The sequence below is a fragment of the Lissotriton vulgaris genome, unplaced genomic scaffold, assembly GCF_964263255.1.
Source record: "Lissotriton vulgaris unplaced genomic scaffold, aLisVul1.2 SCAFFOLD_1009, whole genome shotgun sequence".
NCBI classification, from domain to species: domain Eukaryota; kingdom Metazoa; phylum Chordata; class Amphibia; order Caudata; family Salamandridae; genus Lissotriton; species Lissotriton vulgaris.
In genome coordinates, this window is record NW_028251378.1 from 188,935 (window position 1) to 209,502 (window position 20,568).

General features: G+C 45.2%; 1 protein-coding gene across 2 annotated transcripts in view; it reads right to left on the reverse strand.

Moving 5' to 3' along the window:
* GRTP1 (growth hormone regulated TBC protein 1) overlaps window positions 1–20,568 on the reverse strand; it is a 679,757-nt gene that overhangs the window by 156,756 nt on the left and 502,433 nt on the right. For both annotated transcript variants that reach the window (XR_015305466.1, XM_086950791.1), the window contains exon 6: window positions 10,762–10,934. Coding sequence is in view for 1 of the 2 variants with exons in the window: in XM_086950791.1 (XP_086806917.1) it covers window positions 10,762–10,934 (173 nt within the window). In the remaining variant the exon portion in view is untranslated. The remainder of the gene's footprint in view (window positions 1–10,761; window positions 10,935–20,568) is intronic.

Below are 20,568 nucleotides of genomic sequence, written 5' to 3' on the forward strand. Positions count from 1 at the left end.
ATAATTAACTATATTTGCATGGTATATGCACGGTGCCGGTCACAACGGCTGGCCCTCCAACAGCGTATAGAACTTTGGTGACTGGAGTGCTGTGAGAACGATGGACCTGCATGGACACTGCACCCCGGTGGTAATGTATGCCAAGGACCACTCCCTTGGCCTTAGTCTCCACCGAGGGTGGTACAGTACTGGAGCTAAGGACCAGGTAGTGGCAGTGCGCACTCTATGCTCTACCCCTACTGGGTGCTCCCCATTACTTGGTTGTGTTTTTCGAAGTTGCTGTTGCGGTTGAAAGGGGGGTGGGGGCGGGACTGCGAGGGTGGGATCCATGGCTACTGGCATGTTTGGGATGCTGGGGTGGGTGGGGGTAGGTTGGATTTTAAGAGGCTTCTGTTGCTCAGACTGTATTTCTATCTGCTGAACTGGTGTTTCTTTGGGTGGGGGCGGGGCGGCTGTGGCACTGTCATTAGGCCTGCTAGGTCACTTTCACATATAGGCTTGCTGTATCCATGGCGGTATTGAATGCAAATGCTAGATTGACATGCTTATCGTGGAATGTCAGGGGTCTGAACAATGCTAAGAAATGCAGAAATATAATTGCCTATCTGAACAGACATCATGTGCAAGTTGTTATGTTGCAGGAGACGCATCTGCCTGCTCAGGACGCTGCCACTTTTGCGACGAAATGGGCTAGTACCCGTGTTTTTTCCTCTTACTCGACCTATGCCAGGGGGGTTGCAGTGCTCATTGCCCGCGGAGTGCCTTTTCATCATCTCGGAGAGGCAATGGACAGGGAGGGGCGGTATGCATTACTGTGGGGAAGGGTTGGCCGCGATGTCTATGTATTTGTATTTATGTATGCACCGAATGTTGATACTCCTGCCTTTTTTTCCACATTGTGGGGGAAGATTGTAGCTGTTGGGGCAAGACATGTTGTATGGGATGGTGATTTCAACCTCGCACTGGTGCCCCCCATGGATAGGGCGGATGGTGTCAGCTCCTACAAGCCCCGGTCCAGGGAGACGTTGGAGGGAATCATGGAGGAGGGTGGACTCTTGGATGCCTGGACACATCTACATTCCCAGGGGCGGGAAGGGACACACTTTACCTCTCACACCGGGACATGGGCGCGTCTTGACTACTTCCTAGTTAACAGAGAAGCTGCTGCAGAGTTGTTAAGAGTAGAGCACCTTCCTAGAACCTTTTCCGATCACAGCCCTGTGTCTATGCAATTCAGCATTCCCGGGTGGGACAATCCACGACCTCAGTGGAGACTGCGTCCTGATGTGCTCTTGGACAATGTCTTCTGCACTGAGCTGGGGGTGGAGATAGCAGATTTCTTCCCTAGAAATAAGGGCTCGGTAGAGTCAGTTGAGCACATCTGGGAGGCTTTTAAGGTCACCATAAGGGGCTTCTGCATCTCTAAAAGTCATGGGGTGCTGCGTGATATCCTGCAGTCCATTTCTGCACTGGAACGCGAACTGCGGACTCTGGAACACCGCATGATCACGAATTCTGACCCACATTTACACGCCACCTTTAGAGAGACACTGTCAAAATTTGAAGAAGAGGCAGCCAGGGAAGCGAAATACCGGGGTAAACACTGGGTGGCCCGGAGATATTGTGAGGGAGATAGGCCCGGAAAAGTACTTGCTGCAATCACACGACCACCACGGGTGCACAACACTATACTGGAGCTTATTGATGACACCGGCACGGCTGTCAGGGACCCGGCAGAGATACTATCCACCTTCACAGCACACTACTCTTCGCTTTATACTTCTACAGCAGAGGAAAACACTTCATATGCTGCCTACCTTAACGATGTGGCGCTGTGCTGGCTCAGCGATGGGGACAGGGAGTTTCTTGCGGCTCCTTTCGAGCTGGATGAGGTCCGTGAGGCCATCATGTCCCTTCAAAATGGCAAGGCGCCGGGGCTCGATGGCTTACTGGCCGAATTTTACAAAACCTACGTTGACATAATGGCACCGGTGCTCAGTGAGGTCTTCACGGAATCACTAGCCGATGGGATACTTCCCTGCTCTATGCGTGAAGTGGCGATCACCTCCCTTCTGAAACCGGATAAAAACCCTGCCACCTGCGATTCGTACCGTCCACTATCCCTCCTAAACTGCGATGTTAAGATACTAGCCAAAGTCTTAGCTACCCGGCTGTCGCTGCTCATGACCCGGCTTGTCCTGCCTGATCAGTCTGGCTTCGTGGCAGGAAGGTCTACGTCCCATAATCTTCGCACCCTTTTTACCTTGCTTCGCACGGTCCACCCCGACATCCCTATCGCGGCCGTGTTCCTAGATGCCACTAAGGCATTCGACTCGATCGAGTGGCCTTACCTGTTTTCGGTTTTAGCCAGCTTGGGTTTCCCCAAATTATTTCTCTCTTGGGTTCGACTTTTGTATACGGACCCGACGGCGAGGGTGCTAATCAATGGCCGCCTGTCACAACCAATTGCACTCACTAGAGGCACCCGTCAGGGATGCCCGCTCTCTCCCCTGCTATTTGCCATCGCGGTCGAACCACTCGCCTGTCGTTTACGGCAGCTACACCGAGCGGGGGCAGTGCAATGCCTGCAGCGGCAAATAGATGTATCCCTCTATGCTGATGATATCACGCTCTACATTAAACATCCCGAGACGCATCTCAATCCCCTGCTTCGAGAATTCATATTGTTCGGAGGAGTGTCGGGTGTCCACATCAATTGGGCAAAATCGCAGTTTTTCCCCCTCACGGATGCAGTGCATGCCTTCCCTCTCGATTACCCACTAGAGTGGTGTAGCGATGATCTTAGATATTTGGGGATTCGCATATCTCGCGATAAAGATGAGACGCTGCGTGCCAATTATGGAGTGGCCATGACCAAATTAACGGCTTCAGTGGACAGGTGGGTTACGTTACCACTCTCCATGGCGGGAAGAGCCTCACTCATAAAAATGGTGATATTGCCCCGCTTCCTATATCTTTTCCTCAATATCCCCTACTACCCTGGCACCTTTTTCTTCAGGACGCTCCGTGCGGAGCTGCGCAGGCTTTTCTGGGGCGGCAAATCCCCCCGCTTAAAATGGTCGACGCTGACCCTTCCCTACGATAGAGGAGGTTTTGACATCCCTAATTTTGAAACTTACTACCAATGTGCACAGGCACACTTTGCCTACCATTGGATGGCTCCAACTCCTTTCATGCCGCACATAGCGGTGGAGGACTGGATCGTGCACCCTATACCACTCAACGGACTGCTACACTGTCCTGAGACATCCATCACCACTGCGCATACCTCAGTTTCCTGCACATTAGATGCGTGGCGCCGCATCGCTAGACACCTGTCGTGTCCGATGCCCTACTCTCCCAAATTACCGCTTACTTATCACCCGCAATTATCTCTCTTGTCGGAACGAGGTTTCCGTCAATTATGTGATAAGTTACTCATCGCCTGCTGGGGCGACCTGTTCCATGAGAGTAGTTTCAAGACTAAGGAACTGTTCTTTAAGGCACAGGAACACACCTCCCTTGAACTCTTTTACTACATTCGGCTGCGTGCGGGGATGCGGGACATCTTACCTGATTATCCCAATGAACCTGAGACCCTAGCGCCACTGCATTTCCTGTTGGGATCACAAGACGGGACCCACTTGGTCTCTGGTCTTTACCGCCAAATCCGAAACGCTGCTCCGGAACCGGTCTCCAATGCTCGGCTACGATGGGCTGCTGAACTTGCCTTCGATATTACCGATGAGCAGTGGAAATATTGTTGCACGCTCACCTCTCGCGTCTCTGCTAGCAGCAGATTGAAAATTATTCACTACAAATTCCTTCAGCGGATATACTATACTCCGGCTCGGAAATATAGGTTCGGGTTAGCTGACAGCGACCGATGTGAACGCTGCCATGCCGACCATGCTGATTTCCTACACCTGGCATGGGACTGTCCCCAGGTTGCTCATTACTGGCAGCTGGTTGTGGAGGCTATCGCGGAGATGGTGGGTGAGGCGGTGCCCGCAGACCCCTTGATCGCCATCCTCGGATACACGGTGCACTTGCCTAGAGGATGCAGGAAATTTGTTGACACCGCCTTGCTCTTAGCCAAGAGACGTGTTGCTTGTCGCTGGGGCAGAGGAAGGGCGCCCAAATTTAAGGACTGGCTTACGGATTTGACTTATTGCCAAGACCAGCATACCACTTTTGCTGAATTGATACCCCTTTCTTGTAGGCCCAGGGATATTTGGGAACCTCTGATGCACTACCTGCTCACGCGCTCGGATGACGATGCACGATCGGATGATCTGCCTCCCCCTCCTCAACGCGCTGACGTCCCTCCCAGATCGCAACCCGTTAATACCTCCTGCACCGTCTGACTTTCCTTGTCCCCATGCGCTCTCATGCCCCTGCAGCGTCCTGAGTGACTTGGGCCGCCCTCTCTTGGCCTGACCCACACCCCCCTCGTAATTGGGCATGCATATCCTATTTTTTCTGCATCCACAGCACGCCTCACACTACTGCTGAGTGACACCCCGTTATATTCCATGCTTCTATGGGATGCACCTTTGCAGACCTCTGCCTCACTGGGATAGCAGTCCTGGACATTAGATCCCCCATGGGCTGCGGCCTGCCTGACCCGCCTTGATACACCACCCTTCATTGGAACTTTCACACAGTCTTATACGGCCTCATAGTTGTTACCTAAGTTGGGAAGTTTTGGTTCCTGTTTGACAGAAAAAAAAAGGAGAGGGATTTCATCTCTCGACTACAAAACCCTGTTCAACTGCTGCTCATCCTTGCTTGTCCTACGCCCCGGGCTGCAGAACCAGCGTCATGTATGTTTTCCTATACGCCGCCGGGCCCCCGGGATGCCGGCTTCTGGGCTGTGTACTGTTCATAATTTTTGCTGCCAGCCTCTGGGTTGTAGGCGGATCAAGCTGTGTACCATACTCTGTTTACTCCAATAAAGCAGTTTGAACCCCCCCAAAAAAAAAAAAAAAAAAAAGTTTCTTCTTTTTATATTAGAGAGCTCCACCTTCTGTGAGTACCTTGGGAGAATGAGAGTAGGCAAAACAGTGGCAGCACATGTTGGCAGTGCTTTTCTTTAGATAATAGGCACCTGCACTGTTTTTTTCCATTCTGTATCTATGTTGTATTAGTGAAACTTGACAAGTCTTTTAACTTAAGAGTCAAAACATTGCCATTGTCAGAATTCTTTTCTGCGCTTAATATAGTGCCATAAAACGTGATTACAGAGTATTAAGCATAATTACTCGTTTGCCACATTTGTCACATATTCCATCCTTTGCTGCATAATTGGCAGATTTTAAGAGAAAACAATGTTTGTGCCTCGAATGGATCAAAAATTACTGAAAAAAGCAGTGACAAGTGTTGCTTCGCAGTGGAGACCTTTCGCAAATGCTGACTGGTCACCTTTCAGTTGCCTATTGCTGCATTTTAGTGTTAAACCGGTACTAACGAGGTAAAACCTTTGACAAAACAGTGTTAATATGTATAAATGCAAAAATAATGAAGTAATAATATGAAAAAATGTGCCGCATTACACAGCGTGATTTGCCTTTCATTGCCCCATAATTTAGTCAACCCGGCCAGCATAAGTTGGTTTTCCTCAGCTGCATATTTGCAGCGATCCCAGCCATAAGTAAGGAATAGCATCACAACAGAAAGAAAATAAAACAAAACACTATTAAGATGTACATCCTGATTGTATGGGCATTTTCACTTACCTTGCTTGCAATAGCATTATAGCCTTCACATTGTTTCTGACATAAAACTGTTCTCATCTCTTAATTACTGTGTAACTGGATATAGTGGGGGTGTCAAGTACCCCTTCCATTTACAAATTCACAGTAATAGCAACCATCCCCCTGTGACCTCATCCCGTTCCCCAGGCACTTACAATAGCCCAAGGCATTGGCGTTGTACATGAAAGGTACACTATAAGGCTTTGACAGCTAGGCTGCAAGCATGTCGGAATGTTTCATCAGGCAAAAGAACAAAGGGCCACATGCATCAACATTTGGATTTGCGATTCCTAAATAGCGATTTTTAAGGAATCGCTATTTGGGAATCGCAAATCCTTATGCATGTAGGAATCACAAAATAAATTGTGATTCCTTAACATGAACTATTAGCGATTGCACGAATGCAAGTCCAAGGGTGCCAGGGGCCTAAGGCCCCCCTGATGCACCCCCCCAAAAAGGTAAGTGTGCACACGTGGCGCACACACATGCCCTGTGGGCATGTGTGCGCCACATGTCACTTCGAAAAATGCACTTTTGTGCATTTTTCCAAGATGAGCAAATTACCATCAACTTAAAGTTGATGGTAACTAGGCCCACATGCATCAATCTCGGCTTTTGCGATTTCTAAATTGCGATAAAAAGCGATTCGCAATTTAGAAATCGCAAAAGCCTATGCATGATTATTTTTTAAATATTTATGCAATTCGGTAGAAATCGCTATTTCTACCGAATCGCATAAAAAATGCGATTTTGAAATTGCGAATTCGCAATTCCCATTCATTCCTATGGGCCAAAAGGCCCATAGGAATGAATAGGAATTGCGAATTCGCAATTTCAAAATCGCAAATCCTGATTGCATTTCAAGGGTAGTGAGGGGGGTTCAAATGAACCCCCCCTGCACCCCTGAAATGTATTTTTCGCATCATGTTGCACACACACATGTCCTAAGGACATGTGTGTCCTTAACATGAATGCTTTTAAAATGGGTTTTCTGAGTTAATAACACTTTTTGCAAATTTACCGAGTAGCTCAACTACTCGGTAAATTTGTCCCTCTAATTGCGAATTCGCAATTTCAAAAGTATTCATGCATTGCTTTTAAGAAAACGCAAATTTGCGATTTCTTAAAAGCAATCGCATTTTTGGAAATCGCAAAAATGTTGCGATTTCAAAAAATGCTTGATGCATTCCAAAAAGCATTTTTGGAATCGCAAACGGCCGATTTTAAGGAATCGCACCGTTTGCGACTCCAAAAATGAATGATGCATGTGGGCCTTAGTGTTTACTAAATGCACAGTTTACATTTAGGAAAGACTTGATGCATCTCCTTTAAGGAATCGCAAATTGCGATTCCCTATATGCATTCACACTCTAGGTTATCGCAAAAAATTGTGATTACCTAATTTGGGAATGGAAATGGGTTCATGCATCAGAAAAGGGCTTTTTTCATTCACAAACAGACCGATTCTGCGAACATTTTCTGCTTGTGAATGGGCCATGGGCAGGCCACATGGCTACATTGGAAGGGCCTGCCCACCCTCTTTAACCGGACCTGCAAGGAGGATGGGACTGGTCAGCTGAAGAAAACACAAGGAAACCTTTTCATTTCCAGCTCTGTAAAGAACAGAAGGTTACTTTGTGAAAGACCACCTTTATCAACCAAATAGGGTGATTAGCATGGATAAAGTATGTTGTGGGAGTCGAAAACACATATATGCTGCAATTCCACACCACTTCTTACTCTTATCTTACTTAGCATTAGGACCAAAGCATTATCACTTTAACCTCAAACCAGGTGTTTTAAATTTTCTACTTTTAAAATGTACTAAACAAGCACCCCTATCCTTCATTTTAAAATCTGTCCTTTTGAGCACTTTTGGTGTTCTCGTACCTATTAGTATGTGAAGTTATAATTGGTAAACCCCCTTTTAAATGTTCTCATCTCGCTTCTTTGTGGAAGTATTTATTTTATCTAGTGCTTTTTAATTTTTTCCTCTTGAATAACAAAACTTCTCCTTGGATAAGGAGAGTACCAGTACTCACAGGGACTGGCAACTGTTCAGGCACTGTTATGCACAACAACATGTATATAAACTATTGTGGTTGGTGCCATGAAACTTTACTGTCCCCGCCCCCCAAGCCAAGACTGAACCTTGCGTCTTCTGAGCGGGTAACATTATTATTATAGTGCTTTGTGAACCAACCTATTCAAACTGCTTTTAGTTGGCTGGTTAGGTTCCGCTGGTCCGAATGTGTATGCTGTATGGTTTGCCTCAGAAACATCGGAATCCAAGGAAAAGCCCTCGACTGGATCACCTCGTTCCTTGCCGGAAGAACTCAGAGAGTCCGCCTCCCACCGTTCAAGTCAGAGGCCACTGAAGTCATTTGCGGCGTGCCACAAGGATCCTCACTCAGCCCCACCCTCTTCAACGTATATATGAGCCCCCTCGCGACCATCGCACGCCAACACAACCTCAACATCATCTCCTACGCCGATGACACTCAACTGATCCTCTCACTCACCAAAGACCCTCTCACCGCCAAAACCAACCTACATGAAGGAATGAAAGAAGTCGCCGAGTGGATGAAGCACAGCCGTCTGAAACTGAACTCAGACAAAACAGAAGTCCTTATCTTAGGTACCTCTCCCTCCACCTGGGACGACTCTTGGTGGCCAGAGGCCCTAGGAAAAGCACCCATCCCGACGGACCACGCACGGAACCTGGGCGTCATCCTGGACTCCTCACTCTCGATGACCAGACAAGTCAACGCCGTCTCATCATCCTGCTTTAACATTCTTCGCATGCTCAAAAAAACATTTCGCTGGATCCCCACCGAAACTAGAAAAACGGTCACCCATGCTCTGGTTACAAGCCGCCTGGACTACGGAAACACCCTATACGCCGGTACCACCGCCAAACTTCAGAAAAAACTCCAACGCATCCAGAACGCATCAGCCAGACTCATACTAGACATCCCGCGTAAAGACCACATTTCTGGCCACCTGAAAAACCTCCACTGGCTTCCCGTCAACAAGAGGATAACATTCCGCCTCCTAACCCACGCACACAAAGCACTTTACGAACTTGGACCCGAATGCCTCAACGCGCGACTTTCCTTCTACACCCCCCCCCCCACCCCCCCGCCAGCTACGCTCTTCCGAACTTACCCTTGCCGCTGTCCCTCGCATCAACAAAACCACCATGGGAGAAGGATCCTTCTCCTACCTGGCGGCTAAAACCTGGAACTCACTTCCCATTCACCTTCGCCTCACTCAGAACCACCTAGCATTCAGAAAGCAACTTAAAACCTGGATATTCGACATGTAATTCCCCTCCCATCCTCAAGCGCCTTGAGACCCTCTGGGTATGTAGCGCACTATACAAATTTATTGACTTGACTTGACTTGACAGGCCTGTCTGAGCAGGGGAGGCTCCTCTGCTAAGGCGGAGAAGCGTTGTTCCACTGCTCTCAGGACAGGAAAATGGAAACATTGTTATTATCATTTTATTTTCCGAAGCTATGGGACTGGGTTAGGGTGGGGCAGGGCTGGGGTCCAAGCCTGGGAGGAGTGGTTTGCACAAACCATGTGCGCATGAGGGTTTGGTCGGACTTCTTGGGCCGGCCAAACAGTCAGGCACACTTTGCATGTTCCCCACCAGGCTGTAATGCACAGGCTCCCAGTCCATGTTTGATCACTGAACCACGGTGCTCAGATCATCACAATGCTACCTTGCAGCGTTGTGATTGGCTTAGGAGAGCCTGTTTGCGTCCTACTTCCGGGTTAAAGCAACAACAGAGGAGAGAAAGCGGCTGGTTTTATTTTCTATATTTATCCCCAGCCAGCCACCCTGTTGCCTGCCAGCCGCCACTGTGCCTGAGTCTGCTTCTGCGTTTGGCCACAATTGTCCTCCTGCTTGTAAGACCTTAACCAGGATCACTTTAGCTCAATGGAGGACCTTGTCAGGGCCCGACTAACACACAGCTCCAGAACTTCCAATCAAACTAGCGGAGGAGACAAGAAGATTAGGAATGTTGTCTGCTTGTGCTAAACTGCTGGAAATGAGTCCTGGGTTATTTATAGGCACAGCAAATGCATTTTCACTATGGACCAGAGCTAGTAAAGTGACACACTTTCTTAGTTGCAGTAATGCTATAATCAGCAGGCACGTACAGATTCTAATTATGCCAATAAGAAAAATAGCAGCTACACGCTGTTTTTGTTCAGTAAAGTGCCTGATTTTACACTGGTCTTCCTGTATGAAGTCTCCTTCATCTTACCAACAAACATCTTATCAATGTGATAGTAAGTATTCATTGGGATGTTGGCATTTATTTAATTCAGGAATTCTGTGACTCTCAACTACTAGAACCATTACGGGGTAGTCCAATCGCTTTCTGAAGGTTTTAGCTGGCACTGGTAGCCCCATTGAGGCCAGATGTGGATTCTGTGTGTGTCTAAACATAGGGAGTCTACCATACTTATTGTCTGATAGAATTGCTGGGATGATTCTTTCTTGTCCACTTCTCATCTGAAATTCGTACAATGGATGCAAGATTTGTACAATTCAAAGCTTGAAAAAAAGTTAAAAACCAAGCCCGCCCCTTGCCCTGCCCATATTCCAGCCCCAAACTCCACGGCTCCATTTGGTGAGTACCTGCACTTTCCAATGAAAGCACTGGTTGTATCTGTAGTTTTCTACTGAACTCTACTGCTCAATAGCCTGAATTAAAGCTTAGCATCTTCCCTCAATAAATAGTAGGCTCATAAAACCTGAAAACTAAAAAATTGTGAACTTGGGTCTGATGACGAGCTATAGCAGTCAATGCTCTATACCATTTTTCGGTCAGTAGTTCAAACATAGCATGAGGACACATCTTGTGTGTGCTTCTACCGGACACAAGCAGCTTACCACTGATGTGACCCATTGGTCCCTAAGCACTCTGTTGTCGTACAAATGTTAATCTCTGCAGTATAATCTGAACCTTGTAAAGTTCTGACTTACCTCGACTGGAAGAACATCAATAAACAAGCAGATGAACCAGCGGGAAACAACTAGTGTCCACATGACGCCATGACGCTCCATCAGCTCGGCCACTGCTGGTACCTTCATCTTCACAAGCTGCCCCAAAACCTCCTGGTCCGTTTTCAGGCCCATCATTTCCGGGCTGTAGTAATCTGTGAGAAAAATGTACAAACTTTGAAAAGAGTCTCACCGGAGATATGTTCTGGGCAAAATATATTAGCAAATCATGTACAAACATAAATCGTACAATAATTACACCCATGGGCGTAGGAACTGTAGGGGACGCGGGGGATTTAAAATATCCTTCCTACAAATTGGAGCTGGAGGAATACAGGCGACATGGATGGGGGATGAGGGAGACAAATTACCCTGAAACTTAAAAAGAGATAGCGATACAGTTCCTGTTTAATCTTAATTCATTTTTCAGTGCATTAAAGGCATGGTGACTGAAAACCGAAAAAAGTTTAAATGGGCTGCCAACTTAAATTCAGCATGTCTCTTTTCTCTGAACCAAGAGCGAAATGCCCATTGCACCAAAAGAGCTTCAGATCCCTGCCCCACCACGTACTATGCAGTAGCTGCAGCTTTGATGACACAGGATTCTTAGCGGATGTGTGTGCTTGGCTCCAGGTCATTCAAAGGCCTTTTAAAAGTAGAGGAGGCTTTGTTTTTTAATTGCTTCTTGTGTTCCCTGCTGTTTCGCAGCAGGGGCACTTGTACGGGTCGGGGGAGGGGGGAAACACAGACATACAAAAAAGTATAAATAAAGAAAAATACCAGCTTCGATGGCCGCCGTCTTGCTCCCGATCCTCGCGTCCTTGTCAGGAGCCTGCTGCACACTCCCAGTTCCCAATCCCAGCGCAGCTCACATGCTGGGAATACTATTCCCAGCATGTGAGCAGGGCAGGGTTTGGGCTGAGCGCCTCGGTTCAGCACTCAGACATAGTGTGGGAGCCTGTGTTGGTTTCTACACCCAGCTGTACAACACCGCTCGTGGATAAAGGGTAAGTGCGCATGACTGTTTGACCGGCCCAGGAGGGCCAGCCAAACCGTCATGAGCACTTGGCAGCCCAGCATGTCCCCCTCCTCCCTGATGCTGCAGCATCGGGATGGGAGAAAATGCCCCTCCCTCGGGTCGCAGCTTGTGGGGCTCAAAATAAAACGATAAAACATTTTTATTATCATTTTTTTTTTGTCCTTTGCCGGCTTTCGGCAGGGGAGACAATGCTCCTCTGCCATAAAGAAGGAGCCGCCCCTGCTGTCTCGTGCTCTCTTCAGCCCTGCTTGCAAGGTGTCAATTAAAGACTTTGTGGGGAAAGATGAACAGAGATGATTGGCTACATTAGCATATCTTTCCCACTACAGTAGTATCATGTCACACTCTTGACTACTACTGAGGTAGTTTCATTTCAAATACAAATGTGCGAGACCGTTATATTGTAATATTAGAGTGGCATTTCTATAGTGCTTTTCTAACCCTTGTGAGTCCCAAGAAGCTGTAACATAAATATTTATGACAGAATATAAATGGTAATACTTTTTTTAAATTTCTTAGCGCTTTGAAACCATTCATAACATAACACACTATTTAAACAGAACCTTTAATGAAAAAAAGGTATAATCAGCCCTTCTTGTTCATCCTTCTTCTCATCCCAGGTAATTGTTTCATTTATCAAAGTGTATTGTGGGTGCTGTAGGTCCTAAAACACTTTAAAGTGCATGTCACATTTTCCTTCTACAGAAGCTGTATTCAGGGTTATTGGGTGAACTTATGGGCCTTTGAACAGCATGAAACACTGGGTTCACACCTCTGAAGGTTGGTACCCCTCATTTCATACGAAACTAGACCAAACGTAGACCACAAATCACTCACACACTTCTATTTAGCATATATTAGAATCAGCCTAAGAGCACCCCATATTTCACTCCTTTTCACCTCAAATTCATGCATAGGAGCAGCAAAACATGGTAGGAGCACAACTCTGATCACCACATACGACATATATGCAACCCTTGGGCATTATGCCGGTACCAATGAGGTGAAACATTTACTCATACAGTGTTAGGATTTGTAAAAAAAAGGCAATATATGAAGGAGTATAATCATGAAGAGTCACATTATGCTGCACAATGAGCTTTTTACTGCTGCATAACTTGCTGTCACATAATTTGGTCCTCCCTGACCTATGGGAAATCGATTGTTCTGAGAGTAAAGCTCAGTTGGTTAATATGGATGGGCGAGCCAACAAATAATCAGGCCGAGTCAGAGCCAACTGAAAGGTTTGTCTTGGCTCTTAGAACCCGTGCACGAGCTGAGCCCTGGAAATGATTGCCATGAAAATCATGCACCAAACACCACTTAAAATATCAATCAAAGGCTATTTGTAAAGCAACCGGCTGCCTCGTATGAGGATTCCAGGTGCGCAAAAGCAGAGACTGAAGTACAAGACCAGATACACATCTACACTTGATTACAGAGCCAAGTTTTTATATCTTTCCTGAAGCAGTGCCCAGACGCAACCACACGAAGTTTAACACCATCAGTGCTGCAGCAATTCCCCCTCTGTGTTGAGAGGCTTTGAAGCCCATTGTTCATGACAGCTCAGCTCGTCATGAGCACAGGAGCACTGTACTGCATGACGAGTTGAGCTCGTCATGACCATCGAAGGGGTTAAAAGGCAAAGTGTTTCAGAGCCTAGCCATCAGTACCGAGAAGGACCTACCACCCCAGCAAACTCTGAAAAACCTTGCTATGCGCATGAGTCGAAGATAATTGGATCTCAGGGATCTCTCTTCTTGGTACCGGCTGAGTCTCTTTCTCAGGTATTGAGGGCCTTTGCCCCCCGTGGCTTTGAAACGCCAATGTCAGGTGTTTTAACTCAACCCTCTTGGCAACAGGAAGCTAATGAAGCTACCTATGGTGAGGTGAGATGTGCTGTCAGAAGGGAACCCGCCAGATCAGCCTGGCCGCCGCATTCCATATAATCCGAAGTCTATGGATCAAGAAAGCAGGAAGACCCAAATATAGGCTATGATAAAGTCTCTTAAAAATTCAACAAAGTGCACTTCTTTAACATTAATACGTCACATTATAGCACTGCACTGAGAAGTATTTATTAAAAGTGACAGTTATTAAACATGAACTTAGAACCCTTCCTGTCCTGACAGTTGTCACATGAACCCTTAATGCAGCCCACATTCTTATAATAGAGCAACAATATAATCTATTAAATGATAGACTAGAAGCTAGATTCATCATAGTGCCGTTTGCGAGTCCTTAATAGCGATTATTAAGGAATCGCTATTAAGGACTTGCAAAATGGGATTCATGTAGGAATCGCTAAATAAATTGCGATTCCTACACATTCCATATTTGCGATTAAAGGTCCATAGGAATGAATGGGGAGTTATTCCTTATTTGCGATTAGCAATTTGCTAATCTCAAATAAGGATGCGATTTCAAGGGTGCCAGGGGTGTCCAAAGGACACCCTGTAGCACCCTTGAAATGTAATTTACATTGGTGTTGCGCACACACATGTCCAAAGGACATGTGTGTGTGTAACATGCAACTTAGAAAAATGCATTTAAATGCATTTTTCTAAGTTTTCGCTATTTACCACGAGGTTTGACCTCGCGGTAAATAGCGGCCCAAAATAGCGATTTCGCAATTTTTAAATGCTTCTTGAATTGCATTTAAGGAATCTCTAATTGAGATTCCTTAAATGCAATTATTCGCAAATATGCGATTTCTAACAATGCGATTTTTGCATTTGGGAAGATGAATCCCAAATGCAAAAATAGCGCTCGCAAAGGGCCAGATTCTCAGAATCTGGCACTTTGCGAGCCGTTTTCGGCTTGATGAATCTGGCCGTAAGTGTTGTACAGTTGGTACTCTGAACTCATGTATTTGAAGGTGCTTTCATAAACAATAGTGAATGAAAAAAGAAGATGGGTAAAAAAGAAATAATATTTGCTTAAGATCACACAATTGGTTATGCAGGAAAGCTATGACTAATCCAGGTTTTCTGATTTCACTTTGTACAAATCAGCCACTAAAATCGTATCTATTTTTCTCTCCTTTTTACCTCAAATGTTCATGCTTGTTTTGATCTTTTAATGCATGAGGGTAGATTGAAGGTGGCAGGCAGAAGCCACACAAAAACTCAGCTTGTTATGGGCTCGAGGTTCCCACAGGACCCTGGTATGAGCCAGGGCCAGGCTTCAGGCTTGAGCCTAATGAAGATTCAGTGGTTCGCCCCCCTCTAGGTTAATATGATTACTTCACATATCTGTATGTATAAATAGTTGGTGCATTTTAGACTAGTGACGTGTGTTTATAGACCTACAAGGTAAATGCCTGGTATTGAAAGCACTGTGAATATGTTGGGCAATTTCAAAATGTATTACATGCTGCATACAGTATAAGATAGACTGCCAGAAAATGTGCAAAAGGATTAAAGGGGACATTTTATAACTTTTTCCACCAGGTTTTTGACACATAAAAGTGACGCAAACACAGGACAAAGTGTTGTGGTAGAATTTTCGTTCCAACACACATACTGATTTGCGTTAATAAGTTACCTTGCATAAATCAAAGTAGAGCTAAGCGCTACTTTGCTTTTCAGCAAGGGTACGTTCCATGGGTTGTACATGAGCATACCCAAAAGAAGTTTGTCAGAGTCAATAAATTAACAGGGAGAGCCAAGCCAGAGCAGAGCCATGGGTCTGGTTCGGATCATAGAGCCCGTGCAGGAACAAAGTCCTCAAAATATTTGTCATGTAAATCATAGGCAAACACCAGGCGATGATGGACGGAGCGCTGAAACCTTTGATTCACTCACCCCAGTCACAGATCCAGGGCCAGACTGGGAACCAAAACCGGCCCTGGCTATGCTGCAAAAACGACCCTATAAGAAAAACGCCCCCCAGGGCCCAAAACCAGCCCCCACCCGTGCGGCCCACCAGGGGATTGCCCGGTGCCCGCAACAGCCAGTCCGGGCCTGCACAGATCTGGGTTGAATCTATCATCATTCTTTAGCTTACTTTGCAACCCCACTTCAGACCCAGCAATATGCAAATAAGTTTTGACCCTGTGTCTCATGGGAACAGTCCAGCCCGAACTGCCAAGCCAGGTCTTCCCTAGACTGGAAATCATACAACAAACATAACGTAAAGTATGATAAAGCCTCTTCAAAATTCAAAATGGGTATTTCTTCAAGATGTGGAAACTCGTACATTAACAGGGCACATTATAGCACTTCACCAAGAAGTGCTTGTTAAAAGTGATAATTTTCTACCACTGATAGTCTGATCTCGGATATTTGAACATGCCTTTATAGGCAATAATGAAAGAAAAAAGTTTTAGTAAAATTAAATATTTGCCCAAGATCACACAATTTAAGCAGGGTAGCCGCAGTTTATTGAGGTTTTCTGGTTTCACTTTCTGCAAATCAGCAAATAAACGGGTATCTATTTATCGTCTCTTATGTTAAGGCTTTATTTTTACCTCTTAGTGCAGTTTCTACAGTTTTTTAAATGTAAAAAAAAAAAATGTTAAAATCCTGTATTTGTAAATCGCACAGCTACCCGGAGGCATCCCGGCGCTGGGGGCCGTCGGGAATATTAAGCGAGCTATTGCCCAGAGTCACATGGTGCTGGGCTGACCTGCCGCCGGTGCCGGGGATCGAACCGTGAACCTCAGCGCCTTGGGTCAGTCACCCTGGCCGCAGCGCCACACCTCTTCCCAATATATAGCATAAATTTGACCTGAAGATTTTGGAGTGCTTTAAATTGGCCCCAGTATGTTCAAAGTATTGGTCGGGTTAGTCAAATATTTTGTACAAATCAATAGAGTAAACAAAACAACAGAGAAAAAAATCACCACTGATAAATGCACAGATAAATTCAAAGATGGACATTTAATTTCCGATGTAAAAACAGCATTAAATGCGATTAATAGTCATGGCATTGATGGATCGATATGCATTATTATTAGCAGTGCTCATGGGTGTAAGAAGCAAAAGACGACTTAGGGCAGTGGTAGTGAGTTGACCCGTGAGGGACAGGGTAAAGGAGTTTGTGACAAAGATACAATACAATATATACATATTGACCTTCCCAGCCTAAATGCGGTCAATTAGTTCCTATATATACACATTGCTCACAGGTAAATTTTCAATTGATACATTTTGGCTATGAGCATGAGGGAGTTTGATAAGACAGTCTACGTTTCGACCCCAGTAGAAAGGAGGGTGAGTGGGTTCCTCAAAACGGGGTCTTCATCAGGACAGAAGAGCAAGTAATAAGAATCAGTACCTAATGAGTATTAATTAGGACGTGGTGAGATCGTAGAGTAGGTGGGGTAGATTTACACATACTTGTGTGGGGAACGATACAGAAGACCATATGCATTGTTTATTGGCATGGAGAGATTAAGAGATTGGCCCAGAATCATAGGATGCTGAGCAGACGCCAAGACGCAAACCTGATTTCCCAGTCAGCAGCTCTGACCAAAACCCCATCCTGAGTAGAGGAGGAGGTGGTGGCCAGGCAGAAGCCAAAGCTCAGCTTGTTATGAGCTTGAGGTCCCAACAGGACCCTGAGCTGAGCCACAGCCAGGCTTCAAACTCCAGCTTTCAGTGGCTCGCCCACCTTTAATTCCCATACCGCCATCCATGTTTTTTGGTGCAAAGCCTTATTTACTCAATTAAAAATTTAGGTAGAACTTTGTGCCAAAAATGTACACCTCATCGAGACAGGCATAAAGAATTAGCACCGTTTTTCTTTCTAAAAGTTTGAAACTTTACACATGTACAGAACTTTACAGCACTGTACAGCATACATTCAGTGGTAAAAATATTAACCTATGTTAAAGCTTAGTTTTTCTAGAGAAGGGTACCCTTCCCCTACAAAAACCTGAGATTACATCAGACACCCATGCGCTAAAGTGCATGGCTGTGTGCATTGGCGCAAGGCAGCCAAATATGCACCAGCGCAGGGAGAGACAAAACCGGCATCAAACCCTATAAATATGGTGTTGTTCTACCCTCTCCTGTTGATGCAGGAGAACAACTTTGATTACTGTTCTACGTTGTATCAAGAGTTACACATTTGCCCCTCCATGTTTAAATGCTTACAGAGCTTTCAAAAAGTTTTTTTAGTATAACACATTTGGACTGTACCTAATGTAAACCTTTCCATGACTGGTAACAACTTTAGAGCACTTTTAAAAAAAACATAACTCTCTGACACCAGGAAGCTTCAAATGATTCTATGAATTAAAGCCTGGATGGCTCCAAAGAAGACCTTATAATTGCTTGGTAACCAAGCATCACACACACGCCTCTAATTCTGCTTATTTCACAAGCAGGTGAAACATTTCTCATTGTTTCAAGCAGCTCATGACATAGGGTACTCTGTATCTCATTATGCATTTGTGTGGATGTATGTTGTTACAACGCATGCTTTTACCACGCATGCCTTTACAACGCAGGTTTTTCAACGCAAGTCGTTACAATGACTTGTGTTGGGGGGGTGCTGGATAGTGAATAGTTTAATTTACTATTCCAACTCCAGACCCCGTGGATAGTAGGGAAGGTTTTGGATAGTAAATTAAACTATTACCTATCCTAGAGCGCCCCCAGCGCAAGTCGTTGTAATGACTTGCATTGAAAAACCTGCGTTGTAAAGGTACTGCGTGGTAAAAGTTGCGTCGTAAAGGATGTTTCCCATTTGTGTGACCTGTCACAGACACACTGCATCTCGTTTTTTTGAACATGTTACACACACTTCATCTTTTTTTTAAGTCATCTCACATGCTAGGGTTTATGTATTCGTTTTTTCACATCACCTTTTTCACATTTGTTTAGAATGTATCTCCAATATGTTTCATTTTGCGCATACCTCATACAGAAGGCTTATTTTACGTCATGTTTGTCTGCATCTTCAGCTGTTCTGTTTTGTGTGCAATCTGCACTTATGGCATTGATCTGCACTAATTCTTCACCCCAGATTAGACACCAATGCCCACATGCATCAAAGTCAATTACATTCGCAAACGGTGCGAATCGCAATTTTCGGCCGTTTGCGAATGCAATTGACTAATTTGGAATGCATCATGCATTTCGCAATTTTAGGAATCGCAACCATGTTGCGATTTCTAAAATTGCGATTGCATTTAAGAAATCGCAATTTCAGATTTCTTAAATGCAATGCATGACTATTTTTAAATTGCGAATTCGCAATTTGGAAGGGGTAAATTAGCATGAAGTTGAACTTCATGCTAATTTACAGAAAACTTTCAAACATGCACTAGTTGCACATTTGAAAGTTTTATTTACACACACACACACACATGTCCTTGGTTCATGTGTGTGTGTAAATTGCACTTAAAGTTAAATTTCAGGGGTGCAGGGAGGGGTTCTTTGGATAGAAGCCTGCAGCGCTCAGACGATGGGCACATTCTATAGGGTGAATGAAAAGGCCCCAAGGCTGTACGCTAACCCAAGAAATTTCGTGTCTCCTACACCCCTACAACTGATTTTGTTAGTTCTTCGATTTATAAAACATGTTGTACTTCTATTTTAGCACAGGCCCTAAACATTTGTTTCAGTCTGTCTGGTTACAACATTTTTGAATGCATGCAATATGTCTACTCCATCACAGCAGTTCCCATAGGTTTATATTTATGTGAAGTAAAAATGTTGCAATGCGTTGGAACAGAAAATAAAATACTTAAGCTAATGTACAAAATTACATTTCAATTTACTTAAGTAAGGTGTATTGAATGAACCAGTGAGGACCCTGAACGAAAGGTCAAAAACCAATATTACCAAGAGTGAATGAAACAGTGAGTGAGTCAATGTGTGAAAGTGAGTCAAACGGATTGCACAGTGCAGGTTATCGTCTGGGCAATCCTGGCCTTAATATGCTGTTGGCTTTTGGCCATGCTCAACATGGGCTGCCCACATGGCCTGATGGTCAGTCAACTCCTACTACACACTGCCTTCAGCCGTGCACCTTGCGGGTTGGCCACAGCCCACAGAAGACAGGTGTTAACCTCTTCATCCATGTTTAATGCTGAAATGCTTCTGAAGTCTGACAAGAAAAGGACATTGTGCTACTCCTATAGTGCCTTTACCCTGCTAAAGATTGACAATAGGGTTTGTATGAAAATTCCAGCCAATGGCGTCTAAGATATTATTCCAAATATCTTAGATGAAGAACAGTCCTGTTTTATATGTGACAGCCAGACCTTTGATAACATTAGGGAGACACCTCATCTTGTATAAAAGTCAAACAAGAAAAAGATCCAATTAGTACAGGTACCAGCTGTAGAAAAGTATTTAAACAGGACGGCCTGGTCATTTTTAACAAGAGAAATGAAAATGTTTGGTTTGAGTTTACAGAGGATTAGGATGGTCATGGCTCGAGATGTGCAAGATTTCGATCTATGGCATATTTTCTTGAGTTCAATATTCAGACATGCACAAGACAGGGACGCCTGAGTTCCCTGCTTCTTTTCGCCATGGCGATTAAGTTCCATGCCATAGTCCAGCGTTTCCCAAACTGTGGTCCACGGACCCCCAGGGGTCTGTGACACATTCCCTGCGGACAGACGAATGACTGCAGTCCTAGTGAAAAATGAAATGCCTATGCGCTTTCACAGCACACAAGAGCTGTGAATGTTGGCGCAGGGGCGGCGAAACCACAATACAATCGCGGCGAAACCACAATACAATCTGGCCAATCACCATTAAGCTTTAGGTGCGAGCTGAAGGGTGATT